Source organism: Aedes aegypti, chromosome 2 (assembly GCF_002204515.2).
Source record: "Aedes aegypti strain LVP_AGWG chromosome 2, AaegL5.0 Primary Assembly, whole genome shotgun sequence".
Classification (NCBI taxonomy): Eukaryota; Metazoa; Arthropoda; class Insecta; order Diptera; family Culicidae; genus Aedes; species Aedes aegypti.
Window position 1 is genome coordinate 145,044,459 of NC_035108.1, and position 24,819 is coordinate 145,069,277.

At 37.4% G+C, this 24,819-nt stretch overlaps 1 protein-coding gene across 1 annotated transcript; it reads left to right on the forward strand.

Annotated features, from left to right (window-relative positions):
- On the forward strand, positions 1 to 23,342 carry LOC5576044 (armadillo repeat-containing protein 6 homolog). Its single transcript, XM_021842616.1, has 6 exons — positions 1 to 45; positions 13,192 to 13,325; positions 13,427 to 13,763; positions 21,936 to 22,114; positions 22,174 to 22,466; positions 22,526 to 23,342. Exons 3-6 carry the CDS (start codon positions 13,476 to 13,478, stop codon positions 23,161 to 23,163), a joined length of 1,398 nt encoding a protein of 465 aa, XP_021698308.1. The 5' UTR covers positions 1 to 45; positions 13,192 to 13,325; positions 13,427 to 13,475; the 3' UTR covers positions 23,164 to 23,342.
- Positions 23,343 to 24,819: the final 1,477 nt, after the last annotated feature.

A 24,819-nucleotide genomic window follows, 5' to 3' on the forward strand; every position in this document is an offset into this window, starting at 1 on the left:
ATTAAATTTTACATTCAGACCGCCGACTCTCATCAATCGTCACAAGCTGTGATGTTAAAGTCACCAAAATAGCTTTGGTGAGCGAATTTGACGGATAGCGCCGACAATTTTTGTCGCATAGGATTCATCGAATGTAGCGCGGTTGTTGCACCATGGCCAGATTCATTTCCCGAGCGCGTGCACGGAAAGAAATAACAATTGTGATTTAAAAAAAACAGTAGCGGAAAATCAGCTGATGATCATTGTCGTTCTACTATTATCAAACATTTTAATAAAAATAAAATGCTTTTAGAAGTGCGCAGCAATGCTAAATCGGTCTGATGTATTCTGCGCAGTTCATATGTATTTTCCACACGTTCTCCTATAATTGTTTTTAATCCACTTCGATACCGTCAATCCGCCCTCAAACTGGATGGCGTACACTCAGCTTAAGGTGATTATAAAACGAAGCCAAACAAGGGCACAAGATTGGAGAATCTGACAACAGTTTGCGTTGAAAACCAATCAATCTGCTTGCTTGCTGGTGGTGACTAATGGGATAAATTTTCAACGGTGAGAGCTGTTTGGTTCTCAAGTCTTTTGCTTTTGAAAATTTTAGGTCTGGCTTTGTTCTATAATCACCTTAACGCAATTTATAATTAAGTATTGAGTTGTAAATATTAGTATATATTAGTTGTGTTGCTAGAGGACATCTTGAAAATTCACTGAGATTCTTTCAGAAACCCTTCTGAAATTATTATATGTAGTTATTTCTTTGATCGCTCTGATTTTTCCAATAACCTCCTTGGGACTTCCTATTGGACTATCCCAGAAACCCATCTTGGGTTATTATGGAAATCCTTTCTGCTGTAAAATTCTGGAATTCTGCCGTAAAATTCTGGAATTCTGCCGAAAATGATTTAATGATTGCTTTCCAGTGTAATGGAATCTATTTTAAAAATCTGGGTTCGGGGATTCTCACAAAATTTCTCGGGATTTCTTCTGGAAATCCAATCGAAATTATTATTTAAATTCTGATATTTTCCTCGTAATTATTCAGTATTTCTTCCGTGAAACTCTTTGAAAGTTCTTCAAAATCCCTTTGAGATTCTTTCCGAAAAATGTCTTAGATTATACCTATTATTCTAGAATACTCTCGGAAAGACGCCTGAGACTATAATCAAAAAAATCTATTATTTCACTTCACTTTCTTCCGTGCAAATTCTTGGGATTCTTTCGGAAATTCCTCTGGAATTCTTTTGTAAATCCCAATGGAATTCTCCCAGAAATCCCTGTGGAATACTTCCGAAAATCCTGCTAAGAATCTTCCAGATGACGGGGAGTTTTTTAAATCTTTATTTATGGAAATCATCCGAAAATTCCTCTGTAATTGTTTGTAAATCCTCCTTATATTCTTACAGAAATCCTTCTTATATTCTTACAGATTTATTGCTATTGATTTTATTGTTTCTGCCTGAGATAATTTTGTATATCCAGAATTATTCCGAAAATTCCTTCGTGATTCTTTAGAATTTTTTTCTAAGATTTTTTGAGAAAAAAAAACTCTGTGATTCTTATGGAAATTCATAAGGAAGTGTTTTTGATTATTTTCGTGATTTATCATTGATTTTCCTTGAAAATTTTCTTCAATCCTTGGCAGAATTTTCTGAAAATCCCTCTTGACTTCAAATAGAAATCCTCCAAGAAAACTACCGGACAGTCACTGGGACTTTAAAAAAATACCTATGAGATTCTTTGATTACTGATTTCTTTTTCTGAGCATCTTTTGAAAGTGACTTTTAAATGTTTCTGGAAAATCCATTTGAAATTATTCCGTAAATCTTTCTGGAGCTCTTCTGGACATCGTAATTATTCTGGAAAATATTCATGAAATCGTCTGGATGTCTGTGACTTTTCATTGAATCTTCAGGGGTTCTTGCGAAATAACTTCTGGGATTCTTTTGGATATCACTGTAAAAAAACATTCAAAATCCATTCGAAATTCTCCAGAGATTGTTTCAGGAATTTACGAAAATCCTTAAAATAATTCCTTTAGAAATCTCCCTAATAATATTTTAGTGATTTCTCTGTGGTTCTTCTGTAAATCGACCTGGGATTCTTCCGGAAATCCTCCTTTAATTCCAAAGCAATTTCCAGAAGAATTTTCAGAAGGATATTTTTAAGAATCCTGTATATTTTTCCCTAAGAATCTCAATGTATTTAAACAAAATACCAGGACAATTTACGGTTGAATCCCACAAAAACTTCCGGTGGAATTCTTGAATGCTTATCATTCAAGCAGAATTCCAGTCGTATTTCCGGATGAATTTCGGCAGGTTTTACGGAAGAATCCCAGCAGAAATTCCAGTAAAATTTCTGGAAGAATCTTTGAAAGATGTTTTGAAGTCCTCCAGCAGGATAACAGAAAGAAATCTGGGGGTATTGTAGAAGAATTTCCGAAAGAATCCTAGAGAGATAGTCGAAATAATAACAGTTTTCTTGAAAAATTCAGGAAACTCCCAGAGTCTAGAGGTAATTCGGGAAGAATTTCTGCAAGAATCCTTAACAGAAGGATTTGAAGGATCCTCAGAAAGATTTTCGAAAGTATTTCAGAAGGCATCCCGAAAGAATGCTAGAAAGATATCTGGAAGATTTCCAACAGGATTTTTTGAAGAGTCCCAGACAAATTTCAAGAATATGGACGTAAAAATCTCAGTGGCATTTCTAGAATAATTTCAGAAAGATTTTCGGAAGCATCCTCGAAAGTATTCTAAAAGGATTCCGAAAGCATCTCAGGTGATTTCCGGAAGAATACCAGAGGTATTCTCATAATAATCCCAGAAGTATTTCCGGAAAAAGGCCAGAGTTATTTTCGGAGGAATTCTCGACGGGGGGAGGGACGTTTCGCATAAAGACGTTTCGCATAAGGACGTTTCGCATAATTTTATGGGTGGACGTTTCGCATAATGGACGTTTGGCATAAAGAGAATTATATGCCTTCTTTAAAATGCTACCTGTTCTTATATGAAACTGCTTTATGCGAAACGTCCATTATGCCAAACGTCCGTATGCGAAACGTCCTTATGCGAAACGTCTTTATGCGAAATGGGTCACCCCCTTCTCGACGAATTTGTAGTAGAGTCGTAGTACATTTTTTGGCAAAATCCTCTAAAAATATCCAGAAGAATTGCATCAGGATTTTTGTTAGAATCTTCCATTGAATTTCCGAAAGAATCTTCGAGAATTTCGATTCGAATTTGATTTCCAGGATTTCAAAAGTAATCCTTAAGGAGATAAACGCAAACTCACATACAGATTTATGCAAATATTCCAATAAGATGTCCAGAAGAATCACAAAGGATATCCGAAAGAATCTCAGATATAGTACCGGAATGCTAACGATGTTTTTTAGATGAGTTCAAAAGCGATATCTGTAAGTATTCTGTGATTTCCAGAAGAACTTAGAGAAAAATCAGAAATAATCTTTAGATTTCCAGAACAATCCCAGAGAGGTTTTGAAGGATTCATAAGTGATTTAAGGAAGAATCCCAGGAGGGAAATTCCATAGAATTCTGGAGTAATTTCTGGACCAATGTCTTTTTATATGCTGTATCAATATTTACAAGTAATTATAATAAACAAGTATTTATGGAACAATAACAATTTTAATTTATCGCCATAATTGAACGACAATTTTAATTAGAATGTGCATCCACCACATCATCCCTCTCAGAAGGATTGTGATTCTAAATATTTTTTTTTTGCGGTGATTCAGAATTGTAATCACATACTAGTTTAATTGTATGTGGTGTCATTCAATATTTAAAATAAGATTCGTTAAGCCGAACATGTTGATCCTTCGACATGAACCAACGAGCATTGCTTGAAATAATGAGATTTTTTCGATTACGTTGATTACTGATTTCTTTTTCTGAGGATCTTCTAAAAGTTACTTTCAAATGATTCCGAAAATCCCGTTTGAAATTATTCCATGAATCTTTCTGCACTTCATCTGGACATCGGAATTATTCTGGAAAATATTCATGAAATCTTCTGGATGTCTGTGAATATCCTTTAAATCTTTCAGGGATTCTGGCGAAATAACTTCTATAATCCTAAAACAATTCTCAGAAAATTTTTCAGAAGGATATTTTTAAGAATCTCAATGGAATTTCTGAAAAATACCAGAACGATTTACGGTTGAATCTCACGAAAACTTCCGGTGGAATTCTTGAATGATATCCGGAAGAATGACAGTCGTATTTTTGGATGAATCTTAGCAGGTTTTACAGCACAATCCCAGCAAAATTTATTGAAAAATTTAGAATAGAAAGATATCCGAAAAAAAAAACTCTAACAGGATTTTTGTAAGAGTCCCAGGAGTATTTCAAAGATATTGGCGTAAAAATCTCAGTGGAATTTCTTGAAGAATTTCAGAAAGATTTCCGAAAGCATCTCAAGTCATTTTTGGAAGAATACCAGAGGCATTCTCATAAGAATACCAGAAGTATTTCCGGATAAAAATCTAGTAGAGTCGTACATTTTTTGATAAAATCCTCTCTAAATATCCAAATGGATTGCATCAGGATTTATGGTAAAATCTTCCATAGTATTTCGAAAACAATTTTCAAGAATTTCAAAGAATTTAATTTCCTGGATTTCAAAAGTAATCCTTAAGGAGATACACGCAAAATCACATACAGAGTTCTGCAAAAAAATCCAAAATGATGTCCAGAATAATCGCAATGGGATATCCGAAAGAATCTCAGAAGTAATACCGGAATGGTAACGTTTTTTTTGGATGAATCCCAAAGCGATATCTGGAAGAAAATTCAGAAATAATCTCAAGATTTTCAGCAGAACAATCCCAGAGAGGATTTAAAGGATTCATGAATGATTTAGGGAAGAATCCCGGGAGACGCTCCCAAAGAATTCTAGAGTACTTTCTGGAACATTTTTTTTTCATATGATTTATATATAAAAATACTTTGATTCAAATATATTTTTTGTGTAGCATTAAGTTTAACTACAGACATAGCTCGTAACATCAATAATAAATTAAATTTATGAATCTTTTAAACACATCCAAATTAAATAACAGTTCAAAGAGTAAAATACCATTCTCATGAGTTTTTGAGAATCATATGGTCGATGTTTAGACAGACCAGACTAGATGAATTTTGGAGCTCTAAGGATACGTAAAGAACTCCATCAATTTTAAATCTTCCATGTTATTTTGATACAAATGTATTATCAAATAGATAAGTTCCATTATTACAGTAAATATCTATAATATTTTGTGTTTCACATGTTTGGGGTACATTTTTCTTACTCGATTAAAAAAAAAACACCTGGTTCAGTCTGTCTGAACACCGACCATAGTCTGTCTGAACACCGACCATACCATATAATAAATAAGTATGTATAGAACAATAACAATTTTAATTTATCCCCATAATTGAACGACAATATTAATTAGAATGAGCCTCCCCCACATCATCCCTCTCAGGAGAATTTTGTTTCCCAATATTTTTTTTTGCGGTGGTTCAGAATTGAAAATATCAAAAGTCTATTGTAATCACATCCTTTTTGTTCAATTGCATGTGGTGTTATTCGATATTTAAAATAAGATTCGTTAAGCCGAACATGTTGATCCTTCCACAAGAACCAACAACAAGCATTGCTTATGTTAAGAGATTTTATCGTAATGCACAACCAGCCTAAACGTTCTTCCCCTTTTGTATATGTACTAATTATAATTTCAAATTATTTTAATTAAATTAGTTGTGTTGTCTACTATTGTACACGGCAATATGTTTCAAAATAAGTGGAGCTGCTTTTAAAACAAACATCGATCAACCAAACCATAGAATATCCAATAGCGAAAAAATAATAATAATAACCGATCATTGCAAATCGAGCCGAACTGGCGCTCTTTCCGCGCGCACGCGCTCTGTCCGTGCGCACGCGCTTTCTGCAGAGCTGTCAAACAGACTTTTGTGCCTTCCTTCTTTCGCTCTCCTTCAACTTAACAACTCAGCACGATCCACCTCGCGGTGGATTGGTGAGCTGTCTGGTTGTTGCAGATGAACACTTATCGTGTAGCGTGACATCATCATTGACAGTAAGCGTGCAACTCACCAGACAAACGATAGGTGTAATTAACAACTGAGGGCCGTTGTTAATTGTACCACGATTTTCTGGTGAGTTGCAAGCTTAGTGTCAATGATGATGTCGCGCTACACGATGATTGTTCATCTGCAACAACCAGACAGCTCACCAATCCACCAGGAGGTGGATCGTGCTGAGTTGTTGAGTTGAAGGAGAGCGAAAGAAGGAAGGCACAAAAGTCTGTTTGACAGCTTGCAGAAAGCGCGTGCGCACGGAAAGAGCGCCAGTTTGGCTCGATTTGCAATGATCGGTTATTATTATTATTTTTCCGCTATTGGATATTCTATGGTTTGGTTGATCGATGTTAAAGTTTGTTTTTAAAGCAGCTTCACTTATTTTGAAACATGTTGCCGTGTACAATAGTAGACAACACAACTAATTTAATTAAAATAATTTGAAATTATAATTAGTCATAAACAAACGGGGAAGAACGTTTAGACTACGATAAAATCTCTTAACATAAGCAATGCTCGTTGTTGGTTCTTGTGGAAGGATCAACATGTTCGGCTTAACGAAACTTATTTTAAATATCGAATAACACCACATGCAATTGAACAAAAAGGATGAGATTACAATAGACTTTTGATATTTTTAATTCTGAACCACCGCAAAAAAATATTGGGAATCAAAATTCTCCTGAGAGGGATGATGTGGTGGAGGCTCATTCTAATTAATATTGTCGTTCAATTAAAGGGCTAAATTAAAATTGTTATTGTTCTATACATACTTATTTATTATAATTACCTGTAAATATTGATACAGCACAATCCAAGTATTTAAATATCAAATAGCAAACATAGATATGGTCGATGTTGACAGACTGAACCAAGTGTTTTTTTTAATCGAGTAAGAAAAATGTACCCCAAACATGTGAAACATCAAAATAGTATAGATATTTACTGTAATAATGTAACTTATCTATTTGATAATACATTTGTATCGAAATAACATGGAAGATTTATAATTGGTGGAGTTCTTTACGTATCCTTAGAGCTCCAAAATTCATCTAGTCTGGTCTGTCTAAACACCGACCATATGATCCTCAAAAACTCATGAGAATGGTATTTTACTTTTTGAACTGTTATTTAATTTGGATGTGCTTAAAAGATTTATAAATTAAATTTATTATTGATGTTACGACACAGCTGCAGTGAAACTTAATGCTACACAAGAAATATATTTGAATCAAAGTATTTTTATATATAAATCATACGAAAAAAAATTTTTTACAGAAATTACTCTAGAATTCTTTGGGAGCGTCTCCCGGGATTCTTCCTTAAATCATTCATGAATCCTTCAAATCCTCTCTGGGATTGTTCTGAAAATCTTGAGATTATTTCTGAATTTTCTTCCAGATATCGCTTTGGGATTCATCAAAAAAAAAAAAACGTTACCATTCCGGTATTACTTCTGAGATTATTTCGGATATCCCATTGCGATTCTTCTGGACATCTTTTTGGATTTTTTTTTGCAGAACTCTGTATGTGATTTTGCGTGTATCTCCTTAAGGATAACTTTTGATATCCTGGAAATTAAATTCTTTGAAATTCTTGAAAATTGTTTTCGAAATACTATGGAAGATTTTACCAAAAATCCTGATACAATTCATTTGGATATTTAAAGAGGATTTTATCAAAAAATGTACGACTCTACTAGAAATTCTTCGAGAATTCCTCTGAAAATAACTCTAGATTTTTTCCGGAAATACTTCTGGTATTCTTATGAGAATGCCTCTGGTATTCTTCCGGAAATGACCTGAGATGCTTTCGGAAATCTTTCTGAAATTCTTCAAGAAATTCCACTGACATTTTTACACCAATATCTTTGAAATACTTCTGGGACTCTTCCAAAAATCCTGTTGGAGATTTTTTTCGGATATCTTTCTATTCTAATTTTTTCAATAAATTTTGCTAGGATTGTGCTGTAAAACCTGCTAAGATTCATCCAAAAATACGACTGTCATTCTTCCGGATATCATTCAAGAATTCTACCGGAAGTTTTTGTGAGATTCAACCGTAAATCGTTCTGGTATTTTTCAGAAATTCCATTGAGATTCTTAAAAATTTTCTTTCTGAATTTTTTTTCTGATAATTGCTTTGGGATTATAGAAGGATTTGCAGAAGAATTCCAAGGCGATTTACATAAGCATCACTTCTGTATGAAGGATTTTCGTTAATATCTGAAATAATCCCATGAGAATTCTAAAAACAAATTACAGTGATATTCAAAAGAATCCCAGAAGTTATTTCGCCAAAATCCCTGAAAGATTTAAAGGAAATTCACAGATATCCAGAAGATTTCATTAATATTTTCCAGAATAATTCCGATGTCCCGATGAACTGCAGAAAGATTCACGGAATAATTTCAAACGGAATTTTCGGAAACATTTGAAAGTAACTTTCAGAAGATTCTCAGAAAAAGAAATCACTAATCAAAGTAATCGAAAAAATCTCATTATTTCAAGCAATGCTCGTTGATTCATGTCGAAGGATCAACATGTTCGGCTTAACGAATCTTATTTTGAATATTGAATGACACCACATACAATTAAACTAGTATGTGATTACAATTCTGAATCAACGCAAAAAAAATATTGAGAATCACAATCCTTCTGAGAGGGATGATGTGGTGGAAGCACATTCTAATTAAAATTGTCGTTCAATTATGGCGATAAATTAAAATTGTTACTGTTCCATAAATACTTATTTATTATAATTACTTTTATATATTGATACAGCATATAAAAAAGACATTGGTCCAGAAATTACTCCAGAATTCTTCGGAATTTCCCTCCTGAGATTCTTCCTTAAATCACTTATGAATCCTTTATAACCTGTCTGGTATTGTTCTGGAAATCTTGAGATTATTTCGGATTTTTCTCTAAGTTTTTCTGGAAATCACAGAATACTTCCAGATATCGCTTTTGGACTCATCTAAAAAAAATCGTTAACATTCCGGTACTATATCTGATATTCTTTCGGATATCCTTTGTGATTCTTCTGGACATCTTATTGGAATGTTTGCATAAATCTGTATGTGAGTTTGCGTTTATCTCCTTCAGGATTACTTTTGAAATCCTGGAAATTAAATTCGAATCGAAATTCTCGAAGATTCTTTCGGAAATTCAATGGAAGATTCTAACAAAAATCCTGATGCAATTCTTCTGGATATTTTTAGAGGATTTTGCTAAAAAATGTACTACGACTCTACTACAAATTCGTCGAGAATTCCTCCGAAAATAACTCTTGCCTTTTTTCCGGAAACACTTCTGGGATTATTATGAGAATACCTCTGGTTTTCTTCCGGAAATCACCTGAGATGCTTTCGGAATCCCTTTAGAATACTTTCGAGGATGCTTCCGAAAATCTTTCTGAAATTATTCTAGAAATGCCACTGAGATTTTTACGTCCATATTAGACTGGCCCAGCTCAGTATGGGAGAAAAATAAAGTTGTATGATTCCACGGGGCACCCCCCAGGATTATTTCTTGGGGTTAGAGGAAGCCTTTCTGAAAAATTCAGCTCATTTGGTCGTTCCATGAGCTGGCGCATTTGAATTGAAGTTAATATGGGATTTTCAGCTCAAACATATGAGCAACAGCACATCATCTACTGTTTGGTTCAGGAAAATTGATGATCGCGTTCAATTGGACCCAGAATGTCAAAAACACTACTTGATATAATAGCGAAGAATATTGTAGAAGATTATACCACGATCAAAATTAATAAAGTTGGTGTTTTAACCATCATGCAATACTGCTTGTATTTCTTCAACATAGCTTGGAGGTAACCACTAAGCGCATCATAGCCACCTATGATGTTGGGCGAGCTGAGGCACATGTCGCATGCATATAAGTGACTGTACGGGAGTGCTAATCTAAGCCTAACTTTCAACAACTGAAAAAGTAATGAAAATGAGATTAAATCCAGATACAACCTTCTGCAATTATGTTCATTAGGGTATCAACTAGTGTATTTGTCATTCTGGGCTTATTTGAACGCGAACAATTAGTATACGGAACGAAACAGTGACACAGGGTCAATTTTCAATATATTTGAGACGAATATCCCATACAAACTTCATAACGATTGCGCCAGCTGGTGGAGCAACTAATTGAGTTGAAATTTTGAGAGAGCGTTTTTCTTACCCTAAGGCTCATATCTAGGGGGTGCCCCGTTAAGTTTTACAACTTTTTTGTTTAAGGGCCAGTCTAGTCCATATGCTTGAAATTTGTCTGGGACTCTTCCAAAAATCCTGTAGGAAATCTTCCAGATATCTTTCTAGCATTCTTTCGGGAAGCCTTCTGGGATTCTTTCGAAAATCTTTCTGAGGATCCTTCAAATCCTTCTGTTAAGGATTCTTGCAGAAATTCTTCCCGAATTACCTCTAGAATCTGGGAGTATCCTGAATTTTTAAAGAAAACTGTTATTCGTTCGACTATCTCTCTAGGATTCTTTCGGAAATTCTTCTAAAATACCCCCAGATTTCTTTCTGTTATCCTGCTGGAGGACTTCGAAACATCTTTCAAAGATTCTTCCAGAAATTTTACTGGAATTTTTCAAGAAATTCTGCTGGGATTCTTCCGTAAAACCTATCGAAATTCATCCGCAAATACGACTGGAATTCTGCTTGAATGATAAGCATTCAAGAATTTCACCGGAAGTTTTTGTGGAATTCAACCGTAAATTGTTCTGGTATTTTGTTTAATTACATTGAGATTGTTTAATTCCATTGAGATGGTATTTTGTTTAATTACATTGAGAAAATATACAGGATTCTTAAAAATATCCTTCTGAAAATTCTTCTGGAAATTCTTCTGGAAATTGCTTTGGAATTAAAGGAGGATTTCCGGAAGAATCCCAGGTCGATTTACAGAAGAACCACAGACAAACAGCCGTTACACTTAGAACAAATCTCGATTAAAATCATAGTCACAAGGACGTGTACGCCCAATGCTAAAAGTAGTGTGTTTGGCCGATAGGCCAACAGATGGTGGTAGTGTGTATTCGTCCAAATTGATTCGAAACAAAAGAAAAACAATTCATTTTCCATATAATTTTAACTCCCATACACCTAAATTGGCCAGAGCACTCCTAATTTGGCCACTCTCATGAGAAATCAATGCGATTGGCCAATTTAGGAACCGAAGATAAATCTCTGGCCGAAACTGTTTCCGTTGGCCTATATTGACCAACAGGATTTTCAAAGCGAAAAAATGGAAATATCTCAGCTTTGATATTTTGCACACATAATGTGGATTGAGCTTGCAGTTGACATATTTGTTATATAAATACGGCATTCCATATAATTTTTATTTACGTTTTCTCTTAGGCTGGCCAAAACCGGTGCTTTTACCCTAATCAAAATATCTCATAGGTATTTTTTTTTAAGTCTCAGTGGCTGTCCGGTAGTTTTCTTGAAGGATTTCCATTTGAACTCAAGAGGGATTTTCAGAAAATTCTGCCAAGGATTTAAGAAAATTTCCAAGGAAAAATCACGAAAAAAATCAAAAACGCTTCCATATGAATTTCCAGGAGAATCACAGAGTTTTTTTTTCTCAAAAAATCTTAGAAAAAAATTCTAAAGAATCACGAAGGAATTTTAGGAAAAATTCTGGTTATACAAAATTATCTCAGGCAGAAACAATAAAATCAATAGCTATAAATCTGTAAGAATATAAGATGAATTTCTGTAAGAATAGGAGGATTTCCAAACAATTACAGAGGAATTTTCGGATGATTTCCATAAATAAAGATTTAAAAAAATCCCCGTCATCTGAAAGCTTCTTAGCAGGATTTTCGGAAGTATTCCACAGGGATTTCTGGGAGAATTCCATTGGGATTTACAAAAGAATTCCAGAGGAATTTCCGAAAGAATCCCAAGAATTTGCACGGAAGAAAGTAAAGTGAAATAATAGATTTTTTTTTAATTATAGTCTCAGGCGTCTTTCCGAGAGGGACCGTTCAAATATTACGTAACGCAACAGGGGGAGGGAGGGGGTCTGGCTTGTGTTACGGTTCATACAAAAAATTAAAATTTCCCATACAAAAGCTGTTACGTGGGGGTGGGAGGGGGTCTAAAATTGACCAATTTTGCGTTACGTAATATTTGAATGAACCCAGAGTATTCCATAATAATAGGTATAATCTAAGACAGTTTTCGGAAAGAATCTCAAAGGGATTTTTGAAGAACTTTCAAAGAGTTTCACAGAAGAAATACTGAAGGAAAACGAGGAAAATATCATAATTTAAATAATAATTTCGATTGGATTTCCAGAAAAAAAACCCGAGGAATTTTGTGGGAATCCCCGAACCCAGATTTTTAAAATAGATTCCATTACACTGGAAAGCAATCATTAAATCATTTTCGGCAGAATTCCAGAATTTTACGGCAGAGTTCCAGAATTTTACAGTAGAATCTTGAAAGGATTTCCATAATAACCCAAGATGGGTTTCTAGGATAGTCCAATAGGAAGTCCCAAGGAAGTTATTGGAAAAATCAGAGCGATCAAAGAAATAACTACATATAATAATTTCAGAAGGGTATCTGAAAGAATCTCAGTGGATTTTCAAGATGTCCTCTAGCACCACAACTAATATATACTAATATATACAACTCAATACTTAATTATAAATTGCGTTAAGCTGAGTGTACGCCATCCAGTTTGGGGGCGGATTGACGGTATCGAAGTGGATTAAAAACAATTATAGGAGGACGTGTGGAAAATACATATGAACTGCGCAGAATACATCAGACCGATTTACCATTGCTGCGCACTTCTAAAAGCATTTTATTTTTAATAGAACGTTTGATAATAGTAGAACGACAATGATCATCAGTTGATTTTCCGCTACTGTTTTATTTTTTAAATCACAATTGTTATTTCTTTCCGTGCACGCGCTCGGGAAATGAATCTGGCCATGGTGCAACAACCGCGCTACATTCGATGAATCCTATGCGACAAAAATTGTCGGCGCTATCCGTCAAAATCACTCACCAAAGCGATTTTGGTGAATTTACCATCACAGCTCTGGACTACAGTGAAACTTGGTGTTTGTCAGAGAAAATTTCAAATCGAACAAGACATCGATTCGTTACTTTCACTCAACACAAGTGCTCACCTAATTTGGTTATAAAGTTGCATCCAGTTGATTCAGGTTACATTTGCCATTCAGGTAAAATAAGGGTTGATGAGTCAGATTCACCAATATTCAATAACATTTGGCTGACCGCCCCCGCAAAAACATTTACATGTACCTACTGTTTCATCCTACAGGTGAGCAAAATCTTGCGTTTGGTAGCTTCATCTAGCTTGTGTATCAAACATGGCCAAAGTGATTACCCAGGAGACTTTCGACGATGTGGTCAAGGAGAACATTGTCGAGTTCTCGATGTCCGTCGAGGAATCCCGCGACGAAACGGTGAAACAGTTCGAAGCCCAGGGCATAAATCTGTCCAACATTATCAAAGATTTGAACCTCAATGCAGACAGTGGAGTTCCTTTGTTGAATGAGGCGCTGGAATGGCTGAAAAGCCGACAAGCCAATCTGGGCGGCGAAAACCCGGAGGATGTTTGCAAACAGCTGGAAGCGCTTTCGTCGGAATGTAAATTGGTAAGACCGTGGGGGACATGTAGGTTGAATGCGGGACGTTTGAGGTGTGGGCGCTCGCTAACTCTAGCGGAGTGTTTCCCTAGCGGTGGTCCGCGGACCCCTTGGGCCGTAACGACTTCTCACGAGGGCAGGAATGTTAGTCATTTTTCAATGACTTGGTAACTGTTCTGACAAAATCTCGAAAACGCCAGAGCACGCTCACGGTGCCCCGACAGACCGTTATTATGTAAAAAAATTGTCCATGAAATCTGAGCACAGGGCTCGATTCCTGAGGTAATTCTGCACCTCTGGGCCAATTTTTAAAAAAATCCCTAGGAGGAATCTCGAGAAATCGTGATTTGAAGTTTTTTACTCAAAAATTCAATATAATCCATATTAAAATTTCGCAATAGCACTGAAAAAACCTACAAAAACGCTCAAAAAGTTGGCCAAACTGTTCTCAACAAGTAACAATTTTTACCGTTGTTACAATTAGAAATATTTACAACTGGCTTAACTTAATCCACTCCTTAAGGTGAATATGAATGATAAAATAAGTTAAATCGAAGCCAAACTTCAAATTTTCAAGAGCACAAATCTGGAGAACCGAACACCCGTTTGAGCTGAAGATTTAATCGATTGGTCACCACCAGCTAGAGACCAGTCGATTAGGTTTTCAGCTTAAACGGATGTTTAATTTTCCAGATTCGTGATCTTAAAAAAATGATGCTTGGCTTCGATTTAACTTTTTTAACATAGTTTACTGGTATAAATTTCATTGATTGTTGTTTTCCATGTTAAACCGATTGAAAAGTAAACCAAATAAATTAATAATTCACAATGTTGTTATTAAAAAAAGGATCTGGGAATAAATGTTACAAATAAATAAATGTAATAAATAAATAATGCAATAAATGTTAAACAATAACAGTTAGCAGATAAGTCATGTGAATACTTTTATAGTCAATTAGAGCTAGTATTACCGGTTCTTTCAAATTTTGAATGATTTAGTTACTCTGGTACGCTCAAGTCAATAACAGAATGATCATACGCCGATGTCATCCACGGGGTCGCATAGCTTCACCTGATTGATGTAACTTTTTTTCCGGGATTCGCACTAAATGACCAGCTCATTGAAGTTTGCCTATTTTATTCGCTCAATAGTTTTCGCTCCTGTTCTCAAATAAATGTGCTAAGGGAGCCAAGAATAAGCGTTTTATAAATGGCAAATTAACAGTGATGTTTCTTTTAGGCATGCTTGCATTCATCGTTGCTCTCTTTGCATTATTATTGAAATCTGATTTGGTTTTCGAAACACTTTTCAGTGTTGTACAATAAAGGATCGCGAGGTGTTTTGGCGAAGTTGTTAATGAAATAATGGATCTATGAAGTTCTATAAGCTTTTATCAAGCAACAGGGTAGTCGGGGTCTGTCGGGGCACCGTGACGCTATGTCTGAACCAGACGATTATAAAAATCGAATGTACATCGGATTTTTTCTCGCTAGAGTTTAGTATTTGGGTTATATTTTAATAATCGGAAAGTTTTAAAATATTCCATCGGTGAAATTTTGATTTTTTCCACTTTATAGCCATTTTTCATACTGAATCCCTTGAAAATCTCGTTTTCGACGCATTTCAGCCCATACAAAATGTATGGAAAAAATTTCACCGATAGAATATTTTAAGACCTTCCGACAATGAAAATATAGACCAAATACTGATCTCCAGCGAGAAAAAATCCGATGTACATTCGATTTTTATAATCGTCTGGTTCAGACATAGCGTGCAGAGAGGAACTTTACCAGAAACTCATAGGAAGCCTTATTCAATTTTTAAATATTTACTTACCATTCAGATACTGAATAGAAATATTAGTAGTAGAATCGTTATTCTCACAAAATTGAGTTTAATAATTATTACCTTTCTGGCTGCTTGGTCGTTCATAGAAGTTAATATTCAATGTTATCTTCTTTTCCAAGCAGCCTAGATAGCCGTGTAGTGTCGGTAGTGGTTGTCTCAACTGGCTAAGAATAACACTACGGATTGCCTGATCCTGTAGTAAAAATCTACTAATCAGGTAACCCCAATCCCAAGGTGTGATGCGACCCGTGCTGATGGATGAATGGTTGAGGGGGTTTAAAATATGCTCAATCGCTAACGGAGCCTGGAGAGCACCAGGGCGAACTCTCCAGTATGTAGCTCTTACTGCATTAGGGCGGGGCAATGATGCAGCGGACCGTCTTTCCCCAGCGACTCGTGGGACCAAAAATGAGTGCAAATAAGCAAACCAAAATAAAAGGTGTCGACTGCCTCCCTCAGTTCGAAAAAGGCCTCTCCCAGTCGGACGAAACGGAAACAGAGAATGCTTTTGGTAAGCTTGGACTGACCGAAGATGAGCTTCTCAGTAGTTCGCATGAAAACATGAAAACCGACCTCCCTCTGACACTCCCGAACGACCCAGGACTCCATCCTTCGGTTGAACCAATGGACGACGAAGAGGATGGAATTACAGTCACAATAAACTTGACAGGATCGCAGCCATCAATCACAGGATCGAACGTCACCTCGGGTCCTATTGATGGGAAGACCGATCAACATCCAACAGATGACGCGAACAAACAAAAACCTACTGGCACCAAAAAGATCACTCGGAGCCAAAGGAAGCAGCTAAAAGCACTCCGACAAAGTGGCTTAAGCCGCCCTGAGGCCCTATCCAGAATCACGGGGGGTGAGGCTATGGTGTCAACTCCTTCGAAACGCACTCGGCAGGACCTTGACAAGTCTACAAATGCTGAAGAAGAACATAAGCAGAAACGGATGAAACAACACCTGAATCCGAGAAAGCGCGTTGGGCAACAGGAAACCAACAGCTCAACAGCCTCGACGAACAAACCCCCACCAGAAGATAAAAAACAGACTAGTCTAAGCTACGGTGGAATTACCAGTCGCAGGAGAGTCGGAATAATCCCAAAAGACTTCCCCACGACCCAACTTTCAACGACTCAGCTGGACGTTCTCCAGGAGGCACTGCTGCTTCGGATTGAACAACAACGGAACGCGACAATGAAGCCCAAGTTCTCTAACCTTATCTACAAGTCTGGCCATATGGTTCTTATTTGTAAGGATCAGGAGACTGCGGAATGGGTAAAGGAGATAACACCTGCATTAAATCCCCTGGAAGGCGTTGAGTTGGTTGCAATGGATGAGGATAAGATTCAACGTCCAGAACTGATTCGAGCCTTCTTCCCTCAAAGCGCACAATACACCGATGATCGTATCAAAGCTCTCATCGAGAGTCAGAACGATCTGATTACCAACAACTGGCGTGTCATGCAACGGCTCACTCCTAACAACAAGCATGTGGTGTGGGTCTTTAATGTAGATGGACCGTCCATGGAAAAACTCATTCAATCCAAGTTCATCCTCAACTACCGCTTTGGAGAAATACAGTTGAGGAAAGTAAAGAGCACAACCCCAAACTCCAATGACAATCCAACTGGACAGCCGACCCAAGAGAAATCTGAGGAGGCCTCTAGTAGCATCCCACAACCAACTCCCACCATACAGGCTAGCTTGTCTTCCTCTGATGGAAAAGATGCATGTTTGATCTCACTTCCTGGCCCAAGCGGTGTCACATCAATGGCTCCCAATAAGGGCAGTGGAAATGTCAAAAGTGTAAAATTGACCACAGGGGATAAGCCAGCAGGCCTAGGTAAGGGAAAGGACATAAACCAAAATCTAAGACATCCCCCAAAATCAAAAGTTGATGATCCGCAACATCCAAAGAAGGACGGCAAACGTCCGGAAAATGCGGAATGCCTCAGCAATGATTAAAATCCTCCAAGTGAATCTCCATCATGTTCAGTGCGCAACAGATGTGCTTTGCAGGAGATTCACAAAAGAACACCTTTCCGTGGCACTGATTCAAGAGCCATGGGTCAACAAAACTCGAATACAAGGTATTCAACTAAACTCGTATAGGTTGGTATATGATGACAGCCAGCTCTCTCCCAGAGCAGCTATTCTAATACGCAATGATACTAAATGTTTTCCAATTACAGAATTCATCAAAAGGGACATCGTGGCGGTCAGGATGGAGGTTTCTACTGCTAGGGGCAGTACTGAGATCATTATGGTTTCAGCGTATTTCCCTGGCGACGCAGAAGACATTCCTCCTCCAGAGATGGCTGCTCTTGTCTCTTACAGTCAAAAACACAACATCCCCTTCGTCATCGGTTGTGACGCCAATGCTCATCACCTTGTATGGGGAAGTACAAACTCAAATATCAGAGGTGAGCATCTTTTGCAGTTTCTTTCCTCCAAAAATATTGACATATGCAATGTCGGTGATAAGCCTACATTTGAAAACATTTTACGACAAGAAGTCCTTGATCTGACTTTATGCAGTCAATCCATCTCGGATAAAATAAAAAACTGGCATGTTTCTAATGAAATATCTATGTCAGACCATAAACATATAGTCTTCGAGTGGGAAGGGGGTCTAATGATTCAAAAGTCGTTTAAAGATCCCAAGAAAACTGATTGGGAAACCTACTCAGCTATTCTCCGTTCTGAAGACTATATAATAGAGCCGAATATTCAGACTATTATACAGTTAGAAGCAGCTTCGGATTCTATTAAAAACAAAATTCTAAATGCTTATCAAGAGAGCTGTCCGATCAAAACAGTAAGTTCGAACAGAGATGTTCCATGGTGGAATTTCAACCTTGATAAACTCAGAAAAACTGCTCGGAAGGAATTCAACCGAGCCAAACGCACTTCTGATTGGAGTCTATACCGAAAGGCTCTGACAGAGTATAACAAAGAAATGAGACGAGCAAAACGGAAATCATGGGTTCTCATGTGTGAAAGCATTGAGAAAACTCCCGTAGCTGCTCGACTTCATAAAACTCTTTCGAAGGATCACTCCAATGGTTTGGGAAGTCTTCAAAGGACTGACGGTTCACTCACTGTGGAACCTCGTGAAACACTGAGTGAAATGCTAAGAGTTCACTTTCCTGATTCAATCCCACAAACGAGTCTAAATGCTGAAGGTGCCAGACTTGACGTCTCAGTTCCACACGGGTTCCTATCAGGGGACTCAGGAGCAAAAAGGGACGCAATAAAGGTTGCCAAAGAAGCTTTTACTCGCGATAGGGTTGTTAGGGCAGTGAGATCTTTCGAGCCATTCAAATCTGCTGGCATGGATGGAATCTTCCCAGCGCTTATCCAAAAAGAGGAAGAGACACTGATTCCACACATGGTAGAGATTTTTAAGGCAAGTTTAGTTCTGGGACACATTCCAAATGATTGGCGTCAAGTTCGAGTTGTCTTTATTCCAAAATCAGGAAAAAAGGACAAAACCAACCCTAAAGCATTCCGACCGATAAGCCTATCCTCGGTAATGCTTAAAATCATGGAGAAGGTATTATGCGAGTATATAGATTCTAAATTTATGAAAACTATGCCTCTTTCTAAATCCCAATTTGCTTATCAAAGCGGAAAATCAACGGTCTCAGCACTGCACACGCTAGTGAACAAGATCGAGAAAACCTTTAATGCAAAAGAAATCGCTCTTATAGCATTTCTTGATATTGAGGGCGCGTTCGATAACGCTTCTTATTCGTCTATAGGTTCGGCAATGTTGAGGAGAAACTTCGACCCATGCATTGCAACCTGGGTACATGCTATGCTAGCAAATCGACAGATCTCATCTGAGCTGAGTGATTCGCGCATTACTGTAATGGCTACAAGGGGATGCCCTCAAGGGGGAGTACTCTCTCCCTTATTGTGGTCATTAGTAGTGGACGAACTGCTAGATAGCTTAGAAAGAAGGGGTTTTGAAGTTGTTGGATACGCAGATGACGTAGTCATTATTGTACGAGGCAAATTTGACAGCGTTATTTCATCAAGGATGCAAATTGCTCTCAATCACACACTCTCCTGGTGTCAAAAAGAGAAACTAGGAATAAACCCTTCAAAAACAACAATTGTACCGTTCACAAAAAGACGAAAGGTACAACTCCACCCTCTTTTCTTGAACCAAATACAATTAGTTTACTCAAATGAGGTCAAGTATCTTGGCATCACACTTGACGCAAAACTAAATTGGAACACCCATCTTCAAACAATCACAAATAAAGGTCTCAATTCACTCTGGGTTTGCTCAAAGACCTGTGGTAAAACATGGGGTCTAAAACCCAGTATGATCATGTGGATCTATAAAACAATCGTTCGGCCTAGAATATCCTATGCGTCCCTTGTTTGGTGGCCTAAGACAAAGGAAGCTACGGCTAGAGCTAAGCTGAACAAAATTCAACGTACTGCCTGTATTGCCATAACCGGTGCAGTTCGTAGTACCCCCTCGTTTGCCCTAGATGCTATACTCAATCTGCCCCGGCTGGATCAATTCATAAAGCTGGATGCTGAGAAAAGTGCTCTTCGGCTAAAACGATCAACAGTCTTACTGTCAGGGGACTTAACAGGTCACCTCAGTATATTAAACGAATTTTCGATAAATCCTATTGTTGAAAAATGTAGTGACTGGATGGAAAAAGTGGTAAACTATGACTCGCCATTCACGGTGGTCTTTCCTTCTCGTGAGGAATGGGAAGGAGGTGGACCCACCATTTCACCGGGATCTATTAAATTCTACACAGATGGTTCAAAAATGAATAATTTGACAGGGTCTGGAGTATACGGACCGAAAACCAAAATCTCTGTCTCTCTTGGACAGTGGCCTACAGTATTTCAAGCAGAAGTCTATGCAATCAAGGAATGTGCGCAGCTGTGTCTGAAAAGAAATTACAGACATGCCACCATCTGTATTTTCTCTGATAGTCAAGCAGCGCTTCAATCTTTGAAGGCTTTCACTTGTAACTCAAAACTTGTGTGGGAATGCATTCTTGCACTGAAATCCCTAGCTGAACGCAATCGAGTTAAACTATATTGGATCCCAGGACATACGGGTCTAGAGGGTAACGAAATTGCCGATCAGCTAGCAAGGAATGGATCAACCAATATGTTCATTGGTCCAGAGCCATTCCTTGGCATTTCAAACTCTGCACTAAACACGGAATTGAACAACTGGTTGTTCGGTCAAATTCAATCAAATTGGAATACAGTTTCCAATGCGAATCAGTCCAAAAGGTTCGTAACAATAAACACGACACAAACACAAAAACTTATAGGTCTCAACAAAAGGGATCTCAGAACATACATCGGTCTAATAACTGGTCACTGCCCAAGCAGATACCACTTATACAAGATCGGTGTCGTCCAAAACACAAATTGCCGTTTCTGTGACGAGACGGACGAAACCTCACAACACCTTCTCTGCTCTTGCAGTGCACACATCCATCGTAGGTTCAAAATATTTGGCAAGCACTACTTACAGCCAGCTGATATTTGGAACGCATCCCCCAGGGAGGTGGTTAGCTTTATTAGGCTGATCACGCCAGATTGGGGGAACTACAACACTGCAACCTAGGACTTCTGCCCATCAATGGCAGATGGTTCAAAGTTCAGTCAAATGCGCAAAGTATTCCGGAGGCACATTTGCTACTGGAAAACATTGTGTACATAGAGTAATAGGGTATATCACAATAGTCCTAAAAAATGGACGCAGTGATCCCACACCCGACAGAAGAAGAAGAAGAAGATTATTACCTTAAATTATGGGTTTTCATTGTTTGTTCAATACCATGTTGTTGTTTTGGTTTTGAAAATTAATCTGACACTTTGAGGACCGGTACTCACGCTGTCAGTTCGTGGCAAACTAGATGTTGGTAACACGAACAGCAGCGACATTAGCATTCTTAGGTTAATGCTTCTACTAGATACTGTGTCGTTTGTCGGTAGAATCTATTTTTTCTATCGAAAAATGCCATGGGAACGGTCGTTTTCGATACTTATTTTGAGCTGTATTAAGGCGAAGTAGGCCGTCATTGAAATTTGTACGCGTCGCTGATGATTGTTGCCATCAACGACGCATACAAATTTCAATAACGACTTACTTCACCTTAAGTCCATTTGACTCAACGGATGGACAAATTACAACCTTCATTTTTAGGGATTTGCGGAATGATTATTGAACTGTAGAAGGGGTCGCGACTACGAAAAGGTTGAGAACCACTGCTCTAGAGTTTTTTTTAATAGTATAGCCTAATTAAATGCATATATTTTTTTTGTAGAGTGTCCCGCATCGCGTACTGGCAGCTAAGTTGGGTGCCTATGAAATGGTCGTAGATATTCTGGATGAGGAAAAACAACTGCCCAAGGGAATCCTTGCAAAGCTCGTAGCAGCGGCTAATTCAATAATCAATAAACAACCCGACATCTTCAGCTTCAAATCATTGGATGTTGTTTCAAGGTAAAACCGGTGAATTATTTCGTAGCTTTTAAATATTGATATACCGTAATCTTTTGTAGGCATTTGAGAAACGAAACCGATAAAGCAATTATTTGCGACCTTCTGCGGTGGCTTCAAAAAGCTTGTATCCTTCACGAAATGAATCGTCAGATGATTATGGAGGACACTCCAATGCTGAAGCATCTAAAGACGCTTGTCGGGCACAATGAAGCAGAAGTAGTGAAGAATGTTTGCGCTTTATTCAGGTTCCTTATCCTGGATGATGATATTCGTGTAGAGTTTGGAAAGGCTCACGAACATGCCAGAACGTTGGCCGTTGAAACCTTGCCAGATATCACCAAACTGCTGTTCAGTTAGTATTTCGTATTCATGCATTAGTGTATTTTTTTAAAGCAATGTTTTTATTTTCAGAATTCAAATCCGATCAGGATCTGGTGTGTGATTTGCTATTAACGGTTGCGTCATTGACCGTGCGAAATGAATTTTGTCAAGTAGTTGAAGATGCCGGTGGCCTCAAGTTCATTATGGATGCTATGGTAGAGTTTCCCGATTCCATAAAAATTCTCAGGGAATCGTGTAAGCTGTTAAAGGCTCTTGCTGGCAACGATTCCGTGAAATCGCACATTATTCAAAACGGTGCTGCACCACTTATTGAATCAGCTCTCAACCGACACAAAGACAATGAAACCTTCGCTCGTCATGCCTTGGTATGTGTGGCCACGTTGGCTCTTAGAGAAAAGGATAATAGTAAAGCTCTGTTCGAAACTGGAATTTCCGAAACGATTATTCAAACTATGAAGATTCATCCCACCAGTAAGATTGTGCAACGAAATGGCGCCTGGTCCATAAGGAACATGGTGTCACGATCACGGGACCAGTGCGACACGTTCATCAGTCAAGGGGCAGAAGATGTGTTGAATCAGGCACTCGCTGACCACCCAACTATTACCCACGATGTCAAATCTGCGCTGCGAGATTTAGGTTGTAAGGTACATCTGAATGAAGAATGGAAGGCCCAATCCGACATTCAGATTAAGAACGATGAATAATTTTGTGTGGCTAGGTAGAACACAAGACTTCCTTTTTTGCTATGTTAATCTATCAGATAATTTGCAACTGCTTTTACAAACGTACTCACACTGCCTTTAATAATATTTATGCTATGCGGCAGATTCTTATTTATAATATGTTTACACGATTGAATATAATTAACCTGCACCCTATTGAATAATATGTCTTTTAATTTAGTTTTAGACATTCTATTACCAATGGAATCATCTATTTCAAGTTAATTCCAAGAAAAAGAAAAATTGAACTTGATAATTATTTAACTGGGCAATTGATATGAGCAACGATCATCTCTATCGTAATCGATCGATCAAGATCCGATCGTAGCGTTGGGTCACGATGCCGATGTCTAAAAATAACATCTCTCTCGCTTTGATGTATACATGTAAGGCAAGATTATGAAATTATGTTTTATAGAAAATATTTGTTGTCAGGCATTGCAGAATTCTTTCTCATCTGATCTTGAAGAAAGAAAAACATCCCATCTATATCAGTGAGCATCGAACGACAGCCCCATAGAGAGAACGATTATCCAGTCCAGAGGCACGTCCACATTCGAAACGTTGGGTGGGACAAACGTTGCAAAATATTTTGTGCCCTTCACTGTGCAAGAAAAATGTTAACCCTATGGCTGGAAATTTAAAGTGACTATATCTGAGGGGCCCAAACGCAAAGAGGTGTAATGTGACATTTTGGTCGATTTTTAGTAGAGAATATTAAAAAAATCTACTGTTTCCAAGCTTTTCAACAATATTTTCAGGTGATTTTTCCGAGCAACAAAAAAAAAGTTGAAAACACTCAAAGTAGATTTTTTTCAAAATTAGGTTTTTGTCCCTGACACTAGCAAAGGTCTAACCCCCCAATTTTCATGCCAGTCACTAATACAAGACTAAGAAAGCTATTTTAGGGTGTGTACTCATTTACAGAATTGAAATTCCCTGATATTGCCAGTTGATATTTCAGGTTGATTACAGATATAAACCTAACAGGAACCACGACGTAAGAGTTTGACTCCTCAAACTCAAACAGAAATTATTACAGAGATTTTATAAGAAATCCATCCAAATATCGTTTAAGATAATTTCCAAGGAAGTCCCAAGTTCTCCAAAAAATGGCCCAATCGTTTTCTTAGGTTTTCCTCAAATATTTCAAGAAATCAAAATTCCTTCAATAATTTTTCTAAATTTGTTTAAAAATTTCCCAAGGGTGTCTTCGTAAAATTGTTACTGTAATTTATACAGGGAAGCTTCAAAGAAATTTTTGAAAATAAAAAATCGCTGTGGAATTTCAAATGGGAATCCTGAGTAACCTCTGCTATGAGTGCTACTCCTGGACCCTTGATGAAATTCTTCCTACGATTTATTCGATAAATTGCTAAGAATATGCCGATACAAATATGATTTTGACTTTTTGTAACATCAGGCCCAATATTGTGTTTTGAGGGGGCAGTTGAAAAATATTTATCAAAATCTGAACGTTTCCACAAAATTTCTTAACAAACCCGATGAGTTTTGATGTTTTTTTTCAAGTTTATTGCTTTTTTTATTATCGGGGGGATCGTCCAAATGTCGATGAGTCAAAAAGTCAATAAAATATTTGTATCGGCCTTACTGGAAGCAACAACTTTTGATATTGAA